Below are 25257 nucleotides of genomic sequence, written 5' to 3' on the forward strand. Positions count from 1 at the left end.
CACAGCTTATTCAAACAAAGTATTATTTATTTACTCACCCAATAGTACAAAGCATGCAGATCAAGGGTAAAAAAAATAAACGTCTACATGCATATTTCCCTTCATATAACCGTTAATCTTTCCTGTGTTTCACCTAGACTACTTACGTCCACTGCAGGAACTGTGTGCAATAGAAACCTCTCAGAGATAGCTCTATACAGTGGGATCTGTTTGACCCAGGTCACAGCAAAAAAGCTTTCCAACAAGTGGGGGAAAGATATAAAAGAGGGAGAGTGACAACATGAGGGTCCTCACTCTCTCTACGACACCATACCTGAGGAACAAAGACTGAACTGTGAGAAGTGATGGTCCCAGGCTAAGATCTTTAGCCTGTGTAAGAAAACCTGAGAAAGCCAAGGCAACTTGTGCCTTAAGAATCTGCCAGCCTGTTTATCACTCAGGGTGAGAATCTGTTAATTTGTATACTACCTATGTAGTGTGTTAAACTCAGTCTGCAGTTTTTGTTTATTTACTAAGGTAAACTGCTTTGTTCTGTTTGTTATCCCTTTAACCACTTAACATTCACCTTTTGTAGTAGTTAATTTCTTGTTAATAATAAAACCCAGTTCATGTAATTTCTAACTGGGGGGCAAGACATCATGCACATCTCTCTTCACGTTGAGAAAGAGGGTGGATTTTTATTAGCTTGAGCTGTGCAGATTTTTCTATACAGTGCAAGACCGTATTATTTTCGGTTTATCTCCCAAAAGTGGTATGCACATAAGTGCTGGGGGAGGCCTCTCACACAGAGCTGACTTCAGTCTGTGACTGCAGTGGGGTGTGGCCCTGTGTGTGTGTGTGCTGCAAGAGGCCGGAGAGTCTAATTCAGCAAAGCAGAGAGGGGGAACCCTGGCTGGTTGAGCAAGAGAGGCTCAGTGAAATTCCAGTACATCAGGTGGCACCCCAGAAGGGGGCAGTCCAACCAGTCACAAATACACTGTCCTAAAATGAGAAACTCAAGGCACACTAACTTGAATATTTTTTTAAACTAACTAATGTAAAAACAAATGCAGATTCTGATACATCACCTTTTATGAAGTTGTTTTTTTTAAAGGTCTTTTTTTAAAAAAACAAACCAAAAAAAAAAAAAACAAAGTGCGTTTTTTCTGCTCCCCAGATCATTTTAACTGCCCTTCCAGCAGATGAGAAGCTGACTATACAAGCAAAACAGTGAAACTGACTAAATGTAAAAGGCTGGCAAATGCACAAAGTGAACTGAAAAAAATAAGAATTTTTTCCCTACTAACTTCTCAGCTGTAGTCCTCTTACACATTACTTATAATTTTACTGGGTACAACATGTGACTTTCAACCTGCTATGCCTCTAACACAGAATGGAGTCTGTGAGCCACATTCTGCCACCCTTATTCACAGAGTAGCATCCTGCTCCACAAATATTCCCAATAAAGGAAGGGTGGCAAAACACAGACCTGTAACATGAGTCCAGAAGAACACTGCAGTAGTCTTAACTTGCTAAACCTCTTGAGTACAATCGGTATTGCCCAAAAGTAGTTTTTTTCAGTGGGGTTTGCTGCAATAGTTCACTTGTCACCAAGCAGTTCCATGGTTTTCTTCATAATGTACAGTAGCAGTGACAAATTTTTGCTACCCCTGGGGAACTGCAAAATCTACACTCCTCATGGTTCATACTGCACAGTAACAATGTCATTGTCTGTTCTGTCTCTCTCTGCTACAAGCAGCCCATGCCTACCAAAATACCCAGCACAACAGCTGACTTGATTCTTATATTGATTCCTCACTCTAAACTAGTGCATGGAATGCCTGTATTTCATGATAATGCTAATCTTCTAACGGAGCAATCTGCAGAGACAGAGATTAACATTCCAGCATAATCATAGTGACTTCAAAAAGGAGAGTGAATGTTAGGTAGATGACAACCCAGCAGCAAAAATCTCATCAAAATGAGAGTTTCAGTCAGCAGGCTCAGTTAGCTGACAGTGTTAGTGGAAGTCAAGCAAATCACTATTTCAGACTGGGAAAAAAGAACCCACAGTAAACCAGGTGGTTTTGGAAAGGGGCTCCCAGACTAGGGAGAAAACCATGACAAAACTAACATTTAAAATATGCTAAAATACGCAATATCTTACTAGTCAAAAAGTATTTTGGATGATTAGCTTTTCAGGGCAAGGACAGTCTCTTACTATACATCTGTACAGCACCCAGAACAGTGCGGTACTGATACTGATTGGAACCTTTGGGTGATACCAGAATACAAATAGGTAGGATACAGACCATGAACACTAGGTACTGATTCTAGCAGTAGTAGCAAAAAAAAGTTGGAGCTTACAGTACAGTTAGGGATCAAACAAATCATATATAGAATCAATATCCAGTGACCCTGGTCTGTATCCTATTATGTATTAGGTACAAACACCGAGCAAGGAAAGTTTCAGCCCAAATGCCCTACCTATAATAGAAGCACATAAGTCGTCTAAACAATTGTCTTAAAGTGTGAAAAACAGCACTTTCATGTTCTTATAACATGGCTGGTCTAAATCTTACCATACATTTTAAAACAATTTTACCTTTAGGCTGAAAGTTAAACTCCGACAATCTGGCATTATGAAAAAATATGCCAAATATGCCATGCTTCTGGAACAAATTAAAATGTTCCAACTGTCTGTGGCAAATGTTTTGAGAGGTGGTATTTTCCCAAACGGATCCTATTTGCTGGTGAGCTAAGTCTGCTTATTTAAAAAAAACAAAAAAACCACACACGATTCTTGTAGGCACCACTCAAATCCAACAATTGTCCCTCCTTCCTGCCCTTCCCCCCAAAATAGTGGTTAGGAAGATCAGCCAAATGGAATGGGAAGAGGAACCCCATTCTCCTTAGGCCAGGAGGAACACTAATTGGAGGGAGGTAGGAGGGGTGGAAGACAGAGGGGCAAGAGAAGGGCCACCTCTTCTGGTGAAAGAACCATCTTATGTGGCAGGCACTATTCAATATGTGGTGCCTTTAAGTAGGAAGAGCAGCCACAAGTGTTGCCTTTCAATTGTCAAAGGTAATATGTACTAAGGCGGTCCAGGTACACATACTGTACCTTGTCAAGCTACAAGCATTTCAATGCTTTTACAATACAATATGGTATACAATACCACAAAAACAAAGTGACAAGTTTTATCATTTCCAGTGAAAACATCTATCACATTCATTTCTCAGCAAGTATGCTCTAAGGCACAAGCAATGTCTCCTGCAGATAAATAAGTTTAAAAACATGGTTATTTAAGTTCAGCCCCAGTGATAGGCTGTCAGTCATCTTAATCTTTAACAAACTACAAAGTGTTACTATAGTTTTTGGCTTTGGGTAATTAGGTCCTTATGAACTCTCATGTCTATTACCTCCCACTAAAGTCACACAAAATATGAGCCATGAGCCTTCTCTCAACAAAAAAGGAGCCACTATGTAAACTAATTTAAAACCAGTGAAAGGTGCTATCTTTGTTAGAGTTCAAGTATGAAGTCAGTACTCTTTAAGGATGTGCATTCTACATTACTATTTATTGCTATTCAATTAAACTCTGTCATGAAATTAAAGCCACAAACAGATACCGCTCCAGGAACTGAAGCAGTCTGCCTGTCTTAGGTGGAATCTTTATTCTATTGATATGTCTGCCTTAGAATAAAATTGTAATTAATGCTAATACTTTAATTACTGCCTATATATGAACAGAACATCATGCACTAATTTTTGGCTAAATACCAGGGAAAGCGTAGACAGCAAGACATATCAGACTGTGGAATAGTCCAAGGAAAGTAGCTGCACTTTTGTCATTTGGAACATTTAAAAGTAAACTAATAAGTCAACAATTCAAAACCTGTGATGTCTGGTAGCAATTGACAACTGCCACCACAGAACAGTCAGATGTAAGCAGTGACCACTGCCCAAAATGTCACACACACAACTGGTACCAATTACTACCATTCTTGGAAGTCTCAAGGGAGAACCCATGGACTACCTTCCCACTTCTCAGGTGGCCCCTCCAAAACAAGGTTTAGTCTCATCAATGGAGCAGTGTGAGGAAACTTTCAACCAATACTGCTGTATCCATTCTGTAATTTAAGAATCTCAGTCTCCACTACTATTAATTTTTGAGAGGTTTTGTATTTACTAAAATGGCTTCAAGTTCTTAAAGAAATCCAATTCTCCATCTGGTTAATTATAGTAGTTTATACTAAATCAAATTAGACTTGGAAATCAGTTTTGTGTACTTGAAAATACTGTCCTAATTAGAGTATTTGTTTCATCTTTGACAAAGCATGATGAAACATGTAGTAATGAAGTGGCAGGTATTCCTTATATCTTTAACAATAAACTCTAATTCCAAGATCTTGTCCCCAACGCATGGATTTATTAGGGTCCTAATCCCTCAAAAGCTATACTTTATAAAAATTATGAAATTTTATCAACATTGTACAGACATGAAATCCAATAGTGCATCAGCTCTGCATCTGATTCGTTCTGAGCTAGATTCTTATAAGTTACTTTAATAAAGAACATGAAAACCAGAATATATTTAACAGAACAGCATGTTCTTTCATTATCACATTTATTCTCCTGTGAATAAAAAGTATGCCCTCTTACAACACTTATCTGGACATATGAAGGCTTTTTATAAATAGCACCACATATATTCCGGGCAATAGCCTTGGTTAAATCAGAAGGCTAATTTTTCAAATGGAGGAAGTTTAACAGGCAGAGATGAACCTTTGTTTTCCTCAGTCAGCACTTTTAAATGTACCAAGTAAATCGATGTAGAATAGAAGAAAAAAGTGCAAGACAGACTTTTCTCAACCTTACCCCCATCAATCCACTAACTGAAATAGCTTTGCGACCACATGTTGGAACAGATACCACTAGACAGAGACTACATCACTTGTAAACACTTTCTCACATAGATTAGGTAAACTAAGACACTATTAATATAATTCAGCTTCCTGGCTGCTCTAAACAGGATCAATCAGTTTACATGGCAGCTTGAAAACATCTTAAATATAGTCCCACACTGAGTTCACTAAAAACCCAGGTTTTGGGATAGGCTCTCAACATCCAGAGTCTACTTGGATGGATCCATAGTTCCATTCACACAAACTAAACTGTCAATTTTTCTGTAATATAAAGAAGGCCAAAGAGTTACCCAACTTACTAAATAACGATTTGCTGTAGCAGTCTAGAATGACAGATGCTAACAAGAGGTAGAACTAGAACAGCTGTTGCTGTCACCACCATTACTACTTTGATTATGGAACACAACATGACCAATATAATGCACTAAGTGTAGCTCTCCAGTTCTGGAAAACAAATGCACATAAAATAAGTCACACATCATTTGAGAAAAAAAGACGTAATGTTGGAATCTTTTCAAGCTCCTTGCTCCACTGGTGAAGATGCTATTTTACATAGTAGCTCTAGTCTATGGCAAGAGAAAAACTTGCTTTAAAAGAGAATTCAAACGGTTTAACAAAACCTACAAGTAGACTGATAATAAATAAAGATCGGTCTGGGTAACTTACCCGCTCCGCTGCTGTGGCCTCCTCACCAGCTACACACACAGAAGTCATCTCCAGCACAGACAGGTTAATAGGAGTATCAGTGGTGGAGGAAGACCTGGGCCGGCCTGAATGCATATCTTGGGAAGATTTCCTGTTGATCTGTGGACTTCCCTTTGGGGCATCCGACTTGCCTCGCCTGCTATGGAGGCTTGTCCCTCTCTTCATCTTAGGTGGCACTCTGATCTGCTGAAGCACTCGATTCAGAGCTGTGGGGTGGGTGGAGACACCATCAATTTCAGTACAGGTGCTTTGGCTTTCCAAATCCATTTCGGGCTCCATATCGGCCTGAGTTTGTTGCACATCATGTGGAGACACTGAAGACCTCCTGCGCTGGTGCTGGAAAAGTTGCTTCAAGCCTTGGCCAATCACATTAATGTTCTCCAAAGCATTATGAGTAATTTTGGACAACTTTTGCTCAGATTCGTGTTGTTTTTTGGTATCTTGATCTTGGGATTTGCCTCCAGGATCAGGGTCGTCATAGATCTGTTCACTGCCAGAAGGCTCCATTAGATGACACCCAACACGTTTATTTGACAATTCATAAACACAGATGTCCCCTGTCTTTATGTATTTTTTTTTTAAATGCCAAGATTGTCAGCCAATTAGGTGTGCAATTGCTTCAAGAGCGACTACACATGCAGCTGTGCCACGGAGGTCTCATGCTTATCTAATGTTAAACAAAAGAGCCAATATTACACATCCATGCAGAAACTAGCAGGTTAAAAAAATCAATACAGAAAACATGCTGTTAAAGTCTCTCTTTTGTTCAAGCATCCTTCAGCCATTATATTAAAAACATGTATGCTGTGTGCAGAACAGAGAGGCTATGAAAGGACTGCTCATTCTTTATCAATGAGAAAATGCCCAGGACAGGAGGTGGAGCTGGGGAAAGTGAGAAAAAAGTTAAAAATGCTTCTCATGAAAAACAGGGAATGCATGCAACAGAGCCCAGAACAGTACCTGATAGAACTTGAGTCACTGGGATTCAATATTCATAGTTACATAAGTTATGTCATAATAGATTAATCGCCACTGCAAGATTAATTGTCTTATCAATGATCTGATCTTCAAATGTAGTAGCTCTTCTATCTAACACCTATCATATTTTAGATATACTGGAAAACAGAGTAATGAGTCCACAGCTCATTACCAACCACAGCTGTTTATTTCCAAACAAATAACCATGGAATGGCTCATTACTACTCGTATCCATCAAGGCTACAGGTAACTGGATGCTAAAGCTTGCCTTCAAGTGGGGACACGGAAGCTACTTAGGCGTAACTGGTATAATTTGGTCTATAAAAGTATTTGAGCCAACAAAAAATGCCTTTCTAAAAGCAGATTACTAAGTGACTAGACAGACAGAGGCAGCAGCACAGACATCTCTATCTCAGCCATTTGAGAAGAGAAAGTGTTCAGCTTCTCCCAGCAAGTCTCAACCCCATCTCCCCCCTTGCTTCAGATGGGAATTGCCCACACAACACTGACTGCAGTTGAGTGCTAAGATGGTAACACACTGCAGGAGGAATGCAGCAAGGGGATGAGGAAGGGAGCACAGAGGATCTTTTAATATTAAAAGCAGAATATTTAATGGGGGCTGGAGTGAGTGTGGGAAGGTTTACGTTATTGCCATAGTTAATGAGATCACATGCACAGAAATTGGAGGTTGTTTTCTTGTGGGAGAAGATTTTGATTGTGCTTCTATAAATATATACACCAAATCACAGAAGTCCGCTCTCAATCTTGGCAGGAGAAAGCATGAAAAAACCATGATCTTATTAAAATGCAACATATGTTTAGGATTTATTAGAACATTCATTTTAATCTTAACATAGCTGGATTGAGAAGGGATTATGATCCAAGATCTCCCTCAGTTTTGTGCACCTTAGACATAACACAATGGGTTAAACTGACATTCCAAGGAAAATTATAGCAGGCAGCACAGCAAGACCAACCAAATGAGCTGCATCAAACTCCTCCTCTTGGATGCCTTAGCAGATGGAGGCAAAATAAAGTACAATATTTAACAGGAAACAAATACTTTGTGTTGTACTTTTCACCTGAAGATTTCAAAGCATATTGAAAGCATTAAGCCTCAAAAACTTTGGGGGTAAGTGTATAACCCCATTTTAGACTGAATGGCAGACTGAGGCACAGAAAGGTTAATGACTTGACCACATTCATACAGTAATTCAGTGGCAGAGCTAGTAAAATCTAGGAGCTCCAACTCCCAGTGGCTTAGTTTGAACTGCTTAACAAAACCCTTCTCAAGTGACCTGTGTCTTTATGACTAAGGCTACGATTATGTCAGAGGTTGCAGAAGTCACAGAATCCATGACTTCCAGTGACCTCCGTGACATTGGGGGCCCCCCACGGCTGACCAGCTGCCGTGTAGTATGAAAAACTGCTATCTATCTGAATTTGCTACATAGGGTGTACTGAGCATGCTCACACGAACTCAGCATGCTCAGTAACCTCTGCTGAAGCCAGCAGCGGGCGACCCCTGCAGGAGCCCAGCCACCGCTAGGGGACCCTCCTGCAGCTGGCCCAGTCCAAATCTACATCTCTATTCAGGCTGAATTTTGGAAGAAAAGGCAAAACTAGAAAACATTTTCCATTTCATTCAACATGCAAAATGGTTCAGTGAACAAATCAAAGTGGTTAACAAGAGAGCCCCCAAAACTGTGTGGCATACTAAACGTATAACTTGACATATGATCCATACCTCCATATTTACTTTAAGAATTCCCAAAATATTCATTATTCAGGCAGTCCTTGTTGAACAAAGATGGCCAACTTATTCGCTAAATAATATCTGTATCATCTTCTGCCATGGCACATTTAATAGCTTACTGCTGGTAGCTTTGTTGATCAGTTAAAACACCAGTAACTAGAGGTACATGAATTATTTGGTGAAAATCACTTACCTGACCAACGTAGCCCTTTTTCTGTTTACAAACTAACCACAAATAGATGATTTTAACCTTTTTATATTTGAAAATAGTTTAACATAGTTTGATGAATAAAGCTTGGTTGCACACAGTCTGTTTGCAAACTGGTCACTAAGTATTCTCTATGTGCATTTATGACTGGATTACTAAAATGCCTTGACTTGTTCTTGGTTCCTTAGTGGCAAACATAAGGAAGTCCCTTTTTCTGTTTGAAAGTTACCTGCCTAACTTTGTATTTTTGTTTAATGAACCTACTGTTGGGCAAAAAGTCCTTTTCAAAATGGTTAAGACATGCATTTGTTCTTACAGCTATTTACTTGTGGCTAGCCTTCACTTTCCTGGAAAAAATAAAAACTTGCTCTCCCAAACACACACAAATGAAAGACTGTGAATACCAGCACGGTTAATCACTGCATTTTATCTGACTGAACATTCACAAGTGTTGTTTGGTGTGATCACCCCATTTCTAGCCATAACACTTTAGATAACATCTATTTTGTAGATCTTGTCTTAAGTACCTCAAATTTTTCACCTAACAACCTTCACATTGTCCTTTTGGGAGGAAATTAAATACAAACCCGTTCAGTATCTCTCTCAAAAGTCTGCAAATCTGGTTAATTAGAGAAGAAAGATGGCAACACATCAAATTAATTTTGTAATAAATCCATATATGCTGTCAAAGACTTGACTGAGCACTTTACAACACCTTCCTTATTACATCTCAAAATGCATTCAAATATTCCTTCAATTGGACAGTTATTTCATAATAGCTTTGCGAAGTAAAGCTGCTCAAATTCAGCAGTTGGCAAAAATAGCTCAGAAGTGTAAAAAAACATTTAATACTTGCCTCCATCACTTGTCCTTATGCATGGCTGACTGGTAGGAGCCCCTCCATTGAACAGAAGCTGCAAAAGAAATTGGACATGACGTCTAGCTCTTAGAAGAGATAAATGTATATATGTGGAAAGAATGATATAAAATGAGCATGTTCTAAAACTAAATTTAAAAGACAGATTAAGTGCACCAGGAATAGGCTGAGCTTTCTAAAACTGTTTCAAAGTAGCCCAAGAGAGATAATTAGAACTGAAGTTTAAACTAAGTCTTACAAGATTAATTGTGAAGTTCATGTGAAGGACTATTCTCTATTTCTCAGAATTTATGGTCTTTGGTATGTGTACACAGCATAGCTGGATTTCAAGCTAGAGTCTGCAAGAACAGACTGGTCTGCAGCCATTTTTCTTTCCCTTCTATTTATTTTTAAAATGTTCTGGATACAAGTTAACCAGCTTTGCTCAGTGTTTATTTTGGGCTCCCCTGCCATTTGAAATAAGACCACTTTTCAGCTCATCTATCTATTAAGCTTCTGTGCCTGTCACTTTGGCTGAACTGATATTTTGTTAAGTCCAATGACAGTGCTTTGCCATGAATCACAACAGATATCTTCAAGTCCACTACAGCAACTGTGTTGCCCTCCCCCCACATCTTTTCCAGTGACGGAAGCACATAAACTGACAAAAGACAAAAGCAGCAGCGCTTTACCGTGGGGAGCGCAGTAGCTCCCAGCGCTGGTGCACGGTCTACACTGCCACTTTACAGCGCTGAAACTTGCAGCACTTGGGGGGGGGGGGTGAGGGGGGGGTTGTTTTTCCACACCCTGAGTGAGAAAGTTGCAGCACTGTAAAGTGGCAGTGTAGACAGAGCCTAAACTATGAAGCTTGAGCCCTCTTTACAAAGACTTGCTAATGGAGCCTTGAAGGCCAGCTCTAAAATGGAATGGGTGCAAGACATTTTAAAAGATTTTGGGTCCAGACTTAGTGGAACTTGGTACATCTCAAGCAGCCAATACTGCCTTGTTTTCCTTTCACAAAGAAAGGATAGTATATTTTCAAACATCTGAACAATTCAAAAAGTACATTGATAATCTGTTTACCATTTTCAGGTGAAAGAGAACGACAAGCCTAATGTGAGGATGTATGTTTGCTACCAAAACAGCATTGAAAAGAGGACTGGGTGGCTCAGAGAACTGATAGTGCTTTTCTGAGCAGATTTTCAAGAGAGCTCAGATTCTGTCTAGACCCCTACATGAAGCATCCAGGTTTTCAAAAGTGATCAGCATACAGCAAGTCCTTTGAGAACAAGGGTGCTAGTATCCCTATGAGGTGGAGAATGGATAATTCAGTCTCTATGGCCCATTCAATCCTTGGCCTCTTTTCCAAGGCTACCAAAGAGGTTTATCATTGGGGAAATTTTTTGTATATGGTTACTTGTCCATTAGGAACCTGACAAAAAAAATAAAAATAAAAAAATAAACTAATCTAACTAACCATCACTCGACAATTCATGTAGGTCACCAAAGAGCTTTAGGATTATTAAAAATATGTAGTAGCTACCCATCTGGGCTACATTTTAACTAGTGACCTAGAGATGAACAAGAGTGGCTGGATGCACTTTGAAAATCTGGCCACTTTACTTTGGGGTCTAAAACAAACCGGAGGTCTTTTGAAAATCTGTCCCTTCATTCCTAGGTCACTAGTTCAAATCAAACCGTGATCAGTAACTACCAAAGGCAGTTACTAATCCTAAAACTCTTTGAAGATGTATGTGAATTGAATGTGGTGCCCTCAGTCAGACTGCTAATGGGAAGGAGATTCATACAAAGGATCCCAACAAAAAGCCTCTTTTTGGCAGTCTTGGCAAAGAGGTTAAGGATTAAATGACCTTCAGAGTGAATTATTGTCTCACCTGTAGCCCTTCCAGAACAGATGTGCCATGACAGTGTGGGGGAACTAGCACCACTGCTACCTATGCTATACCTATTCTGCAGCTAAAGACTTCAACACTCAGTGCCCTCGACTATGCACTTTTCCATAAGCGTTATAATTAGAGGGGAAAAATATGCAAGCTCTACGAATACATTAGCACTAAGTGGAAGGCTGCAAAGACACAGAGCACTTGTAGTAAAATTGGGGGTACTCCACTGATTTATCACACCTCAGATTCACATTGCTAACGAGGCAATTAAGAAAAGAATCACCAGGATCACTGAAGTAGGATGACAGAAAATGGAAAAAAAAACCCAAAAAACACATTATGAGAACAAATATGAACAATTCAAAAGTGAAATGGTTCAGGGAAAACATCTTGACTTAAAAGGAATTACACTGGCATAAAACCAGTGTTACACAGTAAAGAATTAGGCCCCCAGTTTGAAGTGGTTCTAATATACATTTTTGCCATTGGATTTTTCAGTTACTAGTTGTCTTACACTTAATCATAGAATATCAGGGTTGGAAGGGACCTCAGGAGGTCATCCAGTCCAACCCCCTGCTCAAAGCAGAACCAATCCCCAACTAAATCACCTAGCTAGGGCTTTGTCAAGCCTGACCTTAAAAACCTCTAAGGAAGGAGATTCCACCACCTCACTAGGTAATCCATTCCAGTGCTTCACCACCCTCCTACTGAAAAAGGTTTTCCTAATAGCTAATCTAAACCTTCCCCACTGCAACTTGAGACCATTACTCCTTGTTCTGTCATCTGGTACCACTGAGAACAGTCTAGATCCATCCTCCTTGGAACCCCCTTTCAGGTAGTTGAAAGCAGCTATCAAATCCCCCCTCACTCTTCTCTTCCGCAGACTAAACAATCCCAGTTCCCTCAGCCTCTCCTCATAAGTCATGTGCTTCAGCCCCCTAATCATTTTTGTAGCCCTCCACGGCCCAAAACTGGACACAGGACTCCAGATGAGGCCTCACCAATGCCGAAAGGAGGGGAATGATCATGTCCCTCGATCTGCTGGCAATGCCCCTACTTGTACAGCCCAAAATGCCATGAGCCTTCTTGGCAACAAGGACACACTGTTGACTCATATCCAGCTTCTCGTCCACTGTAACCCCTAGGTCCTTTTCTGCAGAACTCATGCTGAGCCGCTCGGTCCCTAGTCTGTAGCAATGCATGGGATTCTTCCGTCCTAAGTGCAGGACTCTGCACTTGTCCTTGTTGAACCTCATCAGATTTCTTTTGGCCCAATCCTCCAATTTGTCTAGGGCCCTCTGTATCCTATCCCTACCCTCCAGCATATCTACGACTTCTACCAGTTTAGTGTCATCTGCAAACTTGCTAAGGGTGCAATCCACGCTATCCTCCAGATCATTAATGAAGACATTGAACAAAACCGGCCCCAGGACCGACCCTTGGGGCATTCCGCTTGATACTGGCTGTCAAATAGACATGGAGCTATTGATCACTACCTGTTGAGCCCGATGATCTAGCCAGCTTTCTATCCACGTTATATAGTCCATTCATCCGGCCCATACTCCTTTAACTTGCTTTAATGTTTTGCCTGCAGTAGAGTGAGTACATTTCTTCAGAGAAAGATTCACTGATTCTTTAGATAAAAAAGGTCAGTATGTTCACCTAACATGGCTACCCAGCCTTCCCTGAATCTTAGCTGAAGAACTTGAACTGCAAATAACTATTTTTCTTTTTAAATGTAGTTTCCTGACTGAAAAAAATAAAACTAATGTAATTTTGTAAATCTGATGTGCATGAAAGTAGAGTAATGTCTATGCTTCCCACACCGTTCTGACCAATAAAAATTAATCATGGCCAGCTATTCAAATATATGGTCTTTCTTAAATATTTTTCGTGTACTCCTTTTAACTTCAAATTTTTTTTTGCACTGAAGTTCAACTTCCATTAAGTTTCTTAAAAAAGTCAAACCATAACTTATAAGAACTGTCCAGTTTTTGCCAATTAAAACTTTGGACAGCTATGCTAAGGCATTGTAGAACTCAGTGGGTAGACAGAATCTTAGGATTCTGCACAGCCTTCACATCATAGAATCCACTTTCCACAGGTACTAAAGACTGATTTGGAGATTTATATTGTGACAGTTGCTCGCCTTTTCCCCTTCTTGACTCTGGTAAGGATAAGTCATATTTCCTAGTTTCCATTAGAAACCATAAATTTTCTCCTGCATGCATTTTCCATGAACAAAAACCTCCACAGGGACTGGTTTAATAAAAAGCTTCAGCTTGTAGATGGTTTCTTTCATGAGAAGTAGTCAAAATCTCAGCCTATTTGGGGGGCGGGGGAGAGGGCACAAATGGAGATGCCCTGTCCCAGTTCAATCTGATCAGCATAAAGGCTACAGAAAGATGCATATCAGAGGCAATTTTTTCTTTCTGTAACAGATCAAATATTACTGGTGATGATTGTTCCAAAACACAACGTGTTGCTGCAGAGAGGAAGAGTTACATTCCATTCCCTCCATTCTTTGCTCACTTTGCTTTTAAGAGAGTGTTCAGTGACATCACTACATCAAAAGTCAGACAGATTTCTGAGATCTAAATTAGCAAAATATTTTGCAGAGATCAAATTTCTTGGTCCAACAAATTTTGATTTAGTTGTTAGATTGCTGCATTGAGGGTTAAGTTTTACTCCCAATATATTTCTCCTTTCTCACAAATATAAACACTTGCAAGTAAAAGCTGAAAAACAGCTTAAGGTGATTCCAAATAACTCAATAGCTTAAGAGCAAGACCACTATAGAACTACAGGATAAAGAGGAGAGAGGGAGGAGAGATAATTTCCTTTATTTTCAACATGAAAAAATAAAAAATTCTGCCTTATTTTTGCAGAATATTTTGTAGTGTCACATATGTTGCAAATGCTAGGTATTATTAGGGCCCTCAATAGTGTAATAGCCAAGCTCAATTAGCCAAGACACTATTGTTATTTTTGCTTCTAACAGTTTATAAAATATTCACTCTAAATCAGCAGATCCTACTGCAAACTGCTAGATTTGGGCAGCAATTGTATGCAGTTACTTATCCAGTCTCCTGGCTGGAGATAGTGCACTTTACTTCAGTTGCTTCCAGGGAGGGAAAATATTAGGAAATGAAAGGGAGGATAAGAAAAAGCCCAGTCTATTTCCAAAAAGCTAGCCCAAAAGGGATTCTGTACCAAAGCATAAAGCTTAATAAGTGAGGCTGGAAAGGCAGTATGAAGGCATAGACACGTATGGTAAAGTACAGTATTATAGGAACACTGGTAAACAGCTTCAGTTGATAAGAGGGATTAAGACAAAAGGGTTCACTGTTTAGCAGAATCAAGCAGCAAACTAATATAGGAGACATAACTGTGGGTGTGTACAAAACTGGTAATCCTTTCAGAAAGAGGATTTGGGAGAAACCAGAACAGGTGTAATGTTCTAAAGAGCTGTGGTTTGGAGAACTCTCAGAGGAAGTTGGCAATGGGCATAACTGTGAGTGAATTGACCTGTGTGAACAAATAAATAGTGAAATGACTACATATCTGGCAAAACAGGTGTATTTGGTCACAGTGCTACAACAGAAGAATTTGAAGGCAGCCAGATTGGAGTGTTACATTAAATGGGAAAAGGGTCAGGGGGAGGATTATAAAAATATTACTACCTATGTATGAAGAACGTGGGACAGTTAATGGGAGAGAGGTAAAAGGGGAAAAGTCAGTAAGAAATATATTGAGCAGAGGACACACAGGTTCTAGGACACGTACCACCCCTCATGTAGATTAATGAAAGATAAGACTTGCTGGAAGTCTAGTGTTTAAATTACCAAAGTGAGACACACAGCAGAAGCAGGGACCCAAAAGCAATCTGGGTTGCACAAACTTTTGTCACGACACCTAAGATTAGTTTACTCAGAATGAGAGAAACAAAGGGAGTGCTGCCAAAATGGATTAAGGATTAAATGAAAAGAACAGAGGCAAAAAGCCTTAGTAAACTTGAACCACTGCAGATGTGAGAGGTAACAAACTGGCTGCAGCATAAGTAATGTGTGCCCCACCTCCTTTTAGGTACCATATTGAAAATTCAGAAGTGGGTAAAAATCTCAGGAGTGGCTACATCTGATGAAATAGAAAGGGGAGGCCAGTATGCACCAAGGAATCAAGAGAACTAATCCACAGTGGCTTGGTTAGAGAGCTCATACCATTTAACGCTCAGGTGCCACCCCCTAAGTAGGGGCCCCAAAGCAGTCCCTCTCATCCTTCTCCCCCTACACCCAGGCCCACACACTTCCTTGACCCCCATCCCTTGCCTCTGCACCCGGACCTACACTCTTTCCCTCCTGCACCCATATCCAGACACTCCCTTCCTGTTGCCCCACAACCAGCTCCACATTTTTCCCCCACACCGAAGCTCCGAGCTTTCCCCTCTGCATCCAGCGCCATGATCTCTGCACCCCAAACCCAGCCCAAGCTCTTACCCAGAGAGGCAGTCCATGAGCCTGAAGAGCGCCATCCCTTCTAGAGGTCAGGTAGTTCTGGAAGTACCAAACCCCACCCTCTTCCTGCTTCCCCAGAAGAACCAAATGCCCAGATTCAATTCTGCGATCCTCCTGGGGACCCGAGGTTCCTGATCCCCCCCTGCTCCACTTCTTCCCTGGGAGCTGGTGTTGCCTGGTGCCCATGGGTGCCAAAAGTACTGCAAAGGCGGGGACCAAGCAGGTGCATGGGGTTGCAACACTACTCAAAATTTGGTCCAGCTGCCCCTCCATTTTGAGAGAGGGGCAGCCAGTCCAAATATGACTAAGGGGCATAGCGACCTGGCACATGAAGTCTCAGCACCACTCAAATTTGGCCTGGCTGTCCCTCTGTCAGGATGGAGGAGCAACTGGGCTAAACTTCCAGCTCCAGTCAGGGGTTGGGAGGGCTGGGCCCCTCCCTCCCTCGTTGTATAGCTGATTCACTTCACTATCTTGCATCTTATTGCAAGCAGAAACCACAGCTTAAATGGGAACAGAGAAGAGAAAGCGGAGCAAAGGAATCTAAAGCCAAATAAAAATATTTTTCAGACCACCTCCACATTGTGAATGTAAAAAATATTGGAATACATGAAGAAATTAGTATTTAGCATGCCAGACTCTTTTCCCATAATTTTCATCATAAATTGTTAAATTCTCCTAACTTATTCTTGAAATTATCCAAAATAGTAAGAAAACCAGGAAAGTGCTATATATGAATTCGTAGAGCCCCTTCTCTCTCTCTCACCACAAAAGAACTGTGTTACCGGCTATGTCTATACTGTACTACAGTGGTATGTCGACCAAAGTTACGCAATTCCAACTCCAGCTCAACTTACTGCGACACTCTCCCGTCGACTTACTTTACTCTTCTCGTTCCAGGTGGAGTACAGAGATCAAACGGAGAGCGCTCTGCCGTCGATTTAGCTGGTCTTCACTAGACCCGCTAAATCAATCCCCAGTACATCGACTGCCAGAGTGTCAATCCAGCAGTAGTATAGACATAGCCGCAGATTTGGCAGGAACGCTGCCTAGTTATTAGAGATTTGGCAGGAACACTGCCTAGTTATTAGAGTAAGGGACAGAAGCCTGGCTGAACCAATGATGCCAGACTCTTCCAAAGAGACCTGGGGTAAGTCAACCTCTGTATCTCAGGGTTTCCCATCTGTAAAATGAGAAAACAAGTGGTCTACAAGGGGAGGAGCGTCAAGGTTAAAGTTGTAGAGATACTTGAATAAAATATTCTGTAACCAAGCAAATTTAGCATTTCCATTTAAACCAATATAAATATATACAAAAAAGTCTTATCACTATGTTAATTATTCATACTTATGATGAGACAGTACTCAATTTTATAAATTAGCACGTAAACAATTATAAAAACCAAGGTAATCATAAAATATACTTTGTTAATTCAATATGTATTTTAAATTACATTAGAAGACTATTTATAGTATAAAAGTAGTCTAGTTTATTGTGTGAAAGTATTGATGTCACAGGAATAGAAAATCTTACTACAAAACTGTGCTATTGAACTAACTGGGAGAGACTGCCATTTGTGTATATAAATTAGCAAAGTACGTAATAACTAGGTTTTACTTGAGCCAAAAATAAAGTTACATTAAGTTTCAATGATGTGTTTAGCCCTGTAAAAATATAATAGAGACAATCCATGTTCTGGAACGCTCACAATCCTATGTTATACTCATGTGACTAGATTTCAAAATCTACTGAGACCTGTCCCTAATTTTCTTTGGACAAATCTGCTGAATGCTTATAGTTTTGGTAGGGCAATTCTTTAAGTCATTTGGAAGGGTATTAACCATCTTCATGCTTTCGTGGGGTGGGGAAGGGGAGGGAGAGAAGAAGCCACCTCTCCTTAACCCTGCACCACCCCCATTAACAGATGGTATTTAGAAAGGCTCACCTGCAGAACACTTTATGCTTTGGTACACAGGAAATGTATTCATCAGCTCTATTCTTGTAACCATTAATTCTTCACATGCTTCTACTTTATATGGGGCAGCATGTTCGGAGACTCATCAAAAAGTGCCTCAGTGTAGCTAATTTTTCATCACCACCCTTACCCAATCCTAACACCTGCATAAGTATTTTCTGGCTATAACTTTAGTTTAATAATAGTGCTGACCAATACATACCGCCCAAATAGCCATAAGGCCTAATAAGCTCGAAGCTTGGGCTTGGATTAACAAACTACTCGAGTAAAAGAGTACTAGCTACTGTGCAATCTCTTTTGCCATAATAGTTTAGGAGTGAAAGACACCTTACTGCTTGTACTATTTCAGAAATGTTTCAGAAACTATTTCATGCTGACGTTCTAGAATAAAAGGCTCTTTGTCCATACATAGCATCAAAGCCTCAAAACCATGGTTTCCCACACAAAGGTACCTTTGATTATGCTGCTAGTATAGAGGACAGCAATTCTATCATTAGGTTAGATGCATACAGTACACCTTAAACACAAGTATCATCATCATCATAGCTAGTTCTCAGATAACATCTGTTCAATGTGCAGCACCTGTCAAAAAAGCTTACAGAATGTTAGAAACCACTAGGAACGGGATAGATAATAAGACAGAAAATATGATAATGGCACTATATAAATCCATGGTATGTCCGCACCTTGAATACTGCATACAATTCCAGTCCCCCCATGTGAAAATATATATATGTTAGAATTGAAAAAACTACAGAGAAAAGCAACAAAGGCTTCTGTGGAGCCTGCAGGTTCATTGCATGAAGAGGCTGGAAATCGCTTTCCCCCTGCCACTCAAGAGCTTAGCTGAGGGATGGAGAGTCTTCCCCATGCCAGTGCTGTGTGGGGCTTTGGCACATGCAGGGCTTGGCTCCTCCTGGCCAGCACCCTGGGCTGGAGGGTCTTGGGCTTTTCTGGGGCGCCAGCCCAGCCAGAGGCAGTGGGGGAAGGAAGGAGCCTGCCGGCCCGGGCGTTGATAAGCTGAGAGCTCTTACCAGGGTCTGGTTCTCCACCCAGCACTGGGAGTGGGACATGCTCCTTGGGGGGGATGGATATGGAGGAACAGTGGGGCTGGGGGGGCAGAGGGGCAAAGTAAGGAGAGGGGGAGAATGTAAAGGGCCAATGTGTGGCAGCAGAAGCAACATGTAACCATCCACCACCAGAAACAGGGCGGGGCCCCGCTGCCTGAGAGCCGGCACGCAGCAGGGGCTGCACTGGCAGACCTGCAGGGGGAATGGCTAGCCCAGTACATTGCATCTTCGCCCCGCCACCAGGTTTGCACCCCACCCCCACCCCCTGCCAGTAGTTAAGGTGGGGGGGAGAGAACGACAAAAAAATGGGACAATTTGCCTGTTTTTAAGAAAAAGTCAGGACACCTGCAGGAGGGCTTAAGTATGGGACTGTCCCTTTAACAACAGGACGTCTGGTCACCATAAATAGGTCTATAAAATCATGAGTGGAGAAAGTGTTATTTACCCCATCACATAACACAAGAACCAGGTGTAAACAAATGAAATTAATAGATAGCAGATTTAAAACAAACATAAGAAAGTACGTCTTCATGCAACACACAGTCAATCTGCGGAAGCTGTTGCCAGGGGATGTCGATATAACTGGGTTCAAAGGAGAATTCGGTAAATTCATGGAGGATAGGTCCATCAGTGGCCAGGCTCTGGGTGTCCTTAAATCTGACTGCCAGAAGCTAGGACAGGACGAGATGGGACGGATCCCTTGATAATTGCCATGTTTTGTTCATTCTCTCTGAAGCATCTGGCACTGGTCATTGTCCGAAGGCAGCATGGACTAGATGGACCATTGGTCTGATCAAGTATGGCCATAAATACCAGTGATCAATGTTGTTTTTCTGATCACTGATCCAATGCCAGTGCATTGAAGATCTGACTGATCCTTAAAGTGCACTAAGGGTATGATTACATTTGAAGTTTGAGTTGTGATTCCCAGCTCAAGACAATGTACTTGCACTAAGCTCTCACTGGACTAGTGCACAAAAAATAGAATGTACCCACAGCAGTGCAAGCTGCAGGATGGGTTAGTTGCTCTGAATATATGCTCATCTAAGACGCAAGGCACGTATTTGGGGTGACTAGCCTATCCTGCCACTTGACCTGTAGCGGCTACACTCAATCACAGCTAGCATGAGTATGTCTCCTTGGGCTGGGAATCACATCCCAGCTCAAAGCATAGACATACCCATATGTGCAGTGTTTTGTACCCTGTTTCAGTAGAGAGACACATTTTAAAGGCCTGAACATAGTTTTATTTATCCATTTAATGCCTACATGATTTTAGAGGTCACTATCTAGAGAATAGCTAGAAAGAGAAACCAAGACTTCAGCCATTCTAGTAGCTATGCAGTGATACCAACTATTAATCACTAGCAATTAAAATACTGGTGATGAAAAACTTGTCAAAATCAAAGTGGGGCGGGGGCGGGAAGCAAGATGAAAGTAAAAAATATATTATTTCAAGGTATATACTTGTTGACTAGTCAGTACTAGTAAAAGATTTCAGGCATTCCAAGAGTATACAGCCTTTGCTTCTAGCACAAAGAGACTACATATTGCAGGGGTGGGCAAATTACGGCCCAGGGATTGCCCCCCGTGGTGCCGCAGGCCCCGCGCCGCTCTCAGAAGTGGCTGGCACCACGTCCCTGCGGCCTGGGAGGGGGGGACAGAGGGCTCCATGCATTGCCCTTGCCTCCAGGCATCGCCCCCCCGCAGCTCCCATTGGCTGGGAATGGGGAACCGCAACCAATGGGAGCTTCGAGGGAGGTACCTGGAGGCATGGCAAGGGCAACATGCAGAGCCCTGTACTCCCCCCTCCCCCCGGGGCTGCATAGGGACATGGTGCCAGCCGCTTCTTGGAGGGGCATGGCGTGGGGCCAGGACAGGCAGGCAGCCTGCCCTAGCCCTGGTGCGCACTGCTGCCACCCTGGAGCCAATTTAGGTAAGTGGCGCTTGGCTGGAGCCCGAACCCCTCCTCCACCCCAAACCTCAAACCCCTGCCCTAAGCCCCCTGCCGCACCTCACACCCCTCCTGCACCCCAACTCCCTGCCCTAAGCCCCCTGCTGCACCCTGCACCCCAACCCCTTTCCCTGAGTCCCTTCACACCCCACACTGCTCCTGCACCCCAACCCCCTACCCTGAGCTCCCTCCCGCAGTCCGCACCCCTCCTGCACCCAACCTCCTTCCCTGAGCCCCTTCATACAGCCCGCACCCCTCCTCTGCCCCAATCCCTTGCCCTGAGCCCGTTCCTGCACACCACACCCCCTCCTGCACCCCAAACCCCTGCTCTGCATACAATTTCCCCACCCAGTGTGGCCCTCGGCGCAGAAAGTTTGCCCACCCGTGATATTGTATCTTGAGCAAGTTACTGGTTCCATCAGTTGAGCAGCTTTTTTTTTTTTTAAAAGGACTGGTCCAGCCATAAAGGGTTTCCCTTAACCCCTGAAGAGTCAACATGGATCCCCTTATTAGCATCAAGAGCAGTACTGGAACTAAAGTTACCTTCACTTTTTAGCACCACTGGGATTTTTATGAAGATCCCTAAGTACAAATAAATTTAATCTTCCACATTTTACAAGACATAAGATGTGAAGAAGCCCTTGTTAATACTGTAAACACTTTTGATGCATTCAGCCCATGTGCATTAGCCTTACAACTAGACAAGGAAAAAGTTCACTGGCGTGGCATGAACTCTATTTGCTCACTTTTTACCATCATAATTGAGCAGAAAATTACTGATTTTATATTTGTTCATCAGAAATATTTACCCAAAAGGAGTTTTGCAAGGCTGCAGTAGATTCACTTCCTCCTTGTGGAACTGTATTCAGCTACACACCTGGCACTGGACATTTGTAACATTCACACTATTTTGTGACTAGCTTTCAAAATATACCACATAACTTCCTCTCCCCTTTCCTCCCTCAAAATCAAACAATGGTGACAGCCAAGCCAGTTACAGCACTTCCTTTCAAAAGTGGCTCTGTTCTTTGCTTCCCTGAGGCTATTTGTGTAGCTAAGCTTTTCATCAGAACTTTTGGTGCCAACTCTTTTGAAAATATAAATAAAATGAAAAAACCCAGCTCACAGGAAGATATTACAGACCATTCTGTTTAGAAAAAAGTCCACTATACAAGGTGTGTTTTAAGTTTAACTCTTTATTGCACAGGGCATCTGTCAGGAACATCTCTGCAGACAAGAGTTGGTATGGTCTAGTAGTAGTTCCCAGTCAGAAAGGCAGGAGAGCTAAATTCTAATCCCAGCTCTGGCAAGGACTAACTCAGGCAACTCACTTGACTTCTGCAACTCAGTTTCCCCTTCTGTAAAACCGCAATACTTACCTACCTCTGTAAAAGCATTGTGAGATCTACAGGTGAGAAGTATTCCAAAAGTGCGAAAAACTTCCCCACAGAGCTAAAAATCACAGTGGGTGATATCAAAAGCATTTCCACATCAACCAATGAGGAGTCTGCCTGAACTGATTCAAACTGAGACATCAGTGGGGACTGCATGCATGAACAGGAACAGAGGACTTCCCCCAAGAACTAAGATGCCTTTTCATATATAGGTCAACAAACAAAAATAGGATAAAGAATAATAGGAAAAACGGTCTCCCCAATGAGGGATACCAACATCTCCATTAGGCATGAGCAGACTTTAGCACTGTGAAGTGAGATCTGATCACCTGTAGGAGGAGCAGTGGGGCGAGGGGGAGCAAATCAGGGAGAGGACAGCGAGTAGGAGATCTCAGATCTCTGCTGCAGTAGACGCAGAGGCCCTATTTGCTACGACAAGCCCCAAACTGAGTATCTATCAGAGTATTTCCCCTCCTGCTCACAAGCCCAACATCACAGTAGAAATCAGAAAAATCTGCTTTGAGACAGCAAACAAAATGCACACAATCCAAAGTGATCAGATAAAACTCACCCCTTCAGGTCTGTCCCCCACATATAGTAGAAATCTGTATTTCCCATTCCCTTTCCACAGTCTTTCTACCTACAAGTTTGCCTGAACAGACCTTATCAGTTCCTCAGGCATCTCAAATTCTGCAGCTGCAATCTGCTGGGCTCCCATTGTTTCCTTTTGCTATACACTTTTCCTTTCCTCTGGATCCCAATACAGAATGTAGAATCTCCAGGCTTTGGAGTAACAACATCCTTGGGCCATGCCAGGGATTCTGGTGATCCCTTTTCAGAAGAACAAAGAGAAAAGCTGCTCTTATCCTCATTGCCTTTCTGCCACGCAACACTGACACTTTCAATGTGTCAAAGCTGACTCAAATGTCAAGAACAAACCACAAACAGTGGAAATAAGGGCATTTCACTGCACTTCCCAAGGAAAGACAAAAGGCTACAGGCTAAAATAGAAGTAGAATTTGGGATTGGTTAAATACTCAAATGCACTGCTCATGATAGTGTGGAGATGGAATCTAATTTTAATCCCTAGATGAATCTGCTATGTGACAATGGCAGTATATGATTTGGAATGAACTAGCTGCTTCAGTTCTAAAGATACCCAGGACTGGAACAAGAGAATCAGAGAACTCAAAGTGAGTTGCATTGGCAGACTTGTATAGTATACCGGCATAACTTATAGAAAATTGCTTTCTTAGAGGGAATGACCGACGGATTTAAAGTGGGGGCACGAATAGAGATTTTTTAGATTCAAAAGTCAGCAAGACAATGTAAGACAGACTTTCATAAAAGCCGTAAGTAACAGATCTATCTTACTTTTCATCAACAAAAATATGTGTCTTGCATATTTTGCATCAGGTCAGAAGAAATGCAAACACTTTGGTGGTAGTTTTGCTACCTGCCAACTGCTTTTCAAATGACAGCAATCAGTGTCAGGGAAGAAATTGTGTAGAGTCACATACCACCAAACACACATTATGAATGGTTTAAACTAGTGCTGTAATTCCTTCACTTTGGAAAGCACATTTACAAAGTGATTTAAAAAAAAACAAACTATCCAGGCCTGGAGTAATAAAATCCTCCCCCTAGATCACTACTAGATCTTTCAGTGCTCAATAGTTGACTTACCTATGGGGACAATAACAGAAGACACTTCAGACCAAGAGTAGTTTTTCCACACAGCTCAGCAGAATCACAAAACTTTTTTGCCGACTTCACCATAGTCAATATAAAATGTACAAAAACTCTGATGCATAGCTTTAGTAAAATAAATTGAACCATTCCACTTCAACATGAAACAGCTTAGAGGCCTGAACGTAAACCAGAAACTCTTAATCAGCCATAGAACGGAAAGATATCCACTGCAGACCCAAATTATTAATTTATTTTACCTCTCCAGTTCCTAAGCTGGTTCTGCTTTTATGAATTATCTTTGAAATATGTACCTAAAAGGCTCTCCTGCTAGATATACAAAGGAATTATTTTGAATCTACCAAATGAGGGTTAGTTCCCCTGCAACTGTTGACGTGGACCTTAAAGTTCTTCTGTGAAAGACACAGATGGCTGTCATTTGAAAAGCAATTGGCAGGCAGCAAAACCACCTCAAAAGTATTTTCATTTCTTCTGACATGATGCAAAATATGCAAAACAAATATAGAAGTCTGGCTTATGCTGCTTTACTGACTTTTCAGTCTGAAACACTGCTATTCATGCCCCACTTTAAATTCCTCAACCACTCCCTCTAAGGGTTAGTCTACACTGGCAATCTAAAAGTGCGTGGCTTGTGTAGGCGCAGCAGAGCAAAAAAACCACCTGCACGAGAGGCGTGGCTCCCAGGGCTGGTGCACTGCATACACTGGCACTTTACAGCACTGAAACTTGCTGCGCTTGGAGGGCGGGGGGGGGTGGGGGTGGGGGGTGTTTTTTCACACCTGAGCAAGAATGCTGCAATGCTGTAAAGTGCCAGTGTAGACAAGCCCTATGAAAAAATTTCCTTCCCGACTGAAATTTTCCCAAATAAACCAAGCAGGGAAGCTTGTCCGCTCATTATGGGGATGGAATGCATCATTTAAAATAGGTCTAGTCTAAAAAAAGTTTTTAAAATTAATTTCACGAGATCTTAATTTTGGGTTAGACTTTTTACATTGATTTTACTAAGAAGGAATCCCTCCCACTAGTGCCGCATACAAAAAGTAGTTTAAGTCAGGAAAGAGCAGCACAACACAGACACCTTTCAGAAATCTATACAGTGCTGCATGGAGTGAATTACTCTTGCACGAAGTTTTTCCAAGGAATGTGGAGAGCCAATAATGATTACAGCACAAATTAGGAGTCTTGCAATATGGGTTCTATCCCAACTATAGTACAGAATTTCTGTAACATCAGGGAAGTCAGCTGACCTCTGAGCTTCACCTTCTGAACCAAGGGGATACTCACGTGTATCACAATGATGCTGATATTTATTCAATTGTTTCCAA

At 41.7% G+C, this 25257-nt stretch overlaps 1 protein-coding gene across 7 annotated transcripts in view; it reads right to left on the reverse strand.

Annotated features, from left to right (window-relative positions):
- Positions 1-25257, reverse strand: part of TMCC1 (transmembrane and coiled-coil domain family 1) — a 203057-nt gene that overhangs the window by 157933 nt on the left and 19867 nt on the right. For 4 of the 7 annotated variants that reach the window (XM_074957582.1, XM_074957584.1, XM_074957585.1 and 1 more), the window contains 2 exons: positions 9412-9469; positions 5575-6280 (listed from right to left, as the gene is read on the reverse strand). In XM_074957582.1, coding sequence (XP_074813683.1) covers positions 5575-6120 — 546 coding nt within the window. In that variant the 5' untranslated portion in view covers positions 6121-6280; positions 9412-9469. The remainder of the gene's footprint in view (positions 1-5574; positions 6281-9411; positions 9470-25257) is intronic. The other 3 variants (XM_074957586.1, XM_074957589.1, XM_074957588.1) reach the window with 2 other exon arrangements.

This window comes from Natator depressus, chromosome 7, assembly GCF_965152275.1.
Source record: "Natator depressus isolate rNatDep1 chromosome 7, rNatDep2.hap1, whole genome shotgun sequence".
NCBI classification, from domain to species: domain Eukaryota; kingdom Metazoa; phylum Chordata; order Testudines; family Cheloniidae; genus Natator; species Natator depressus.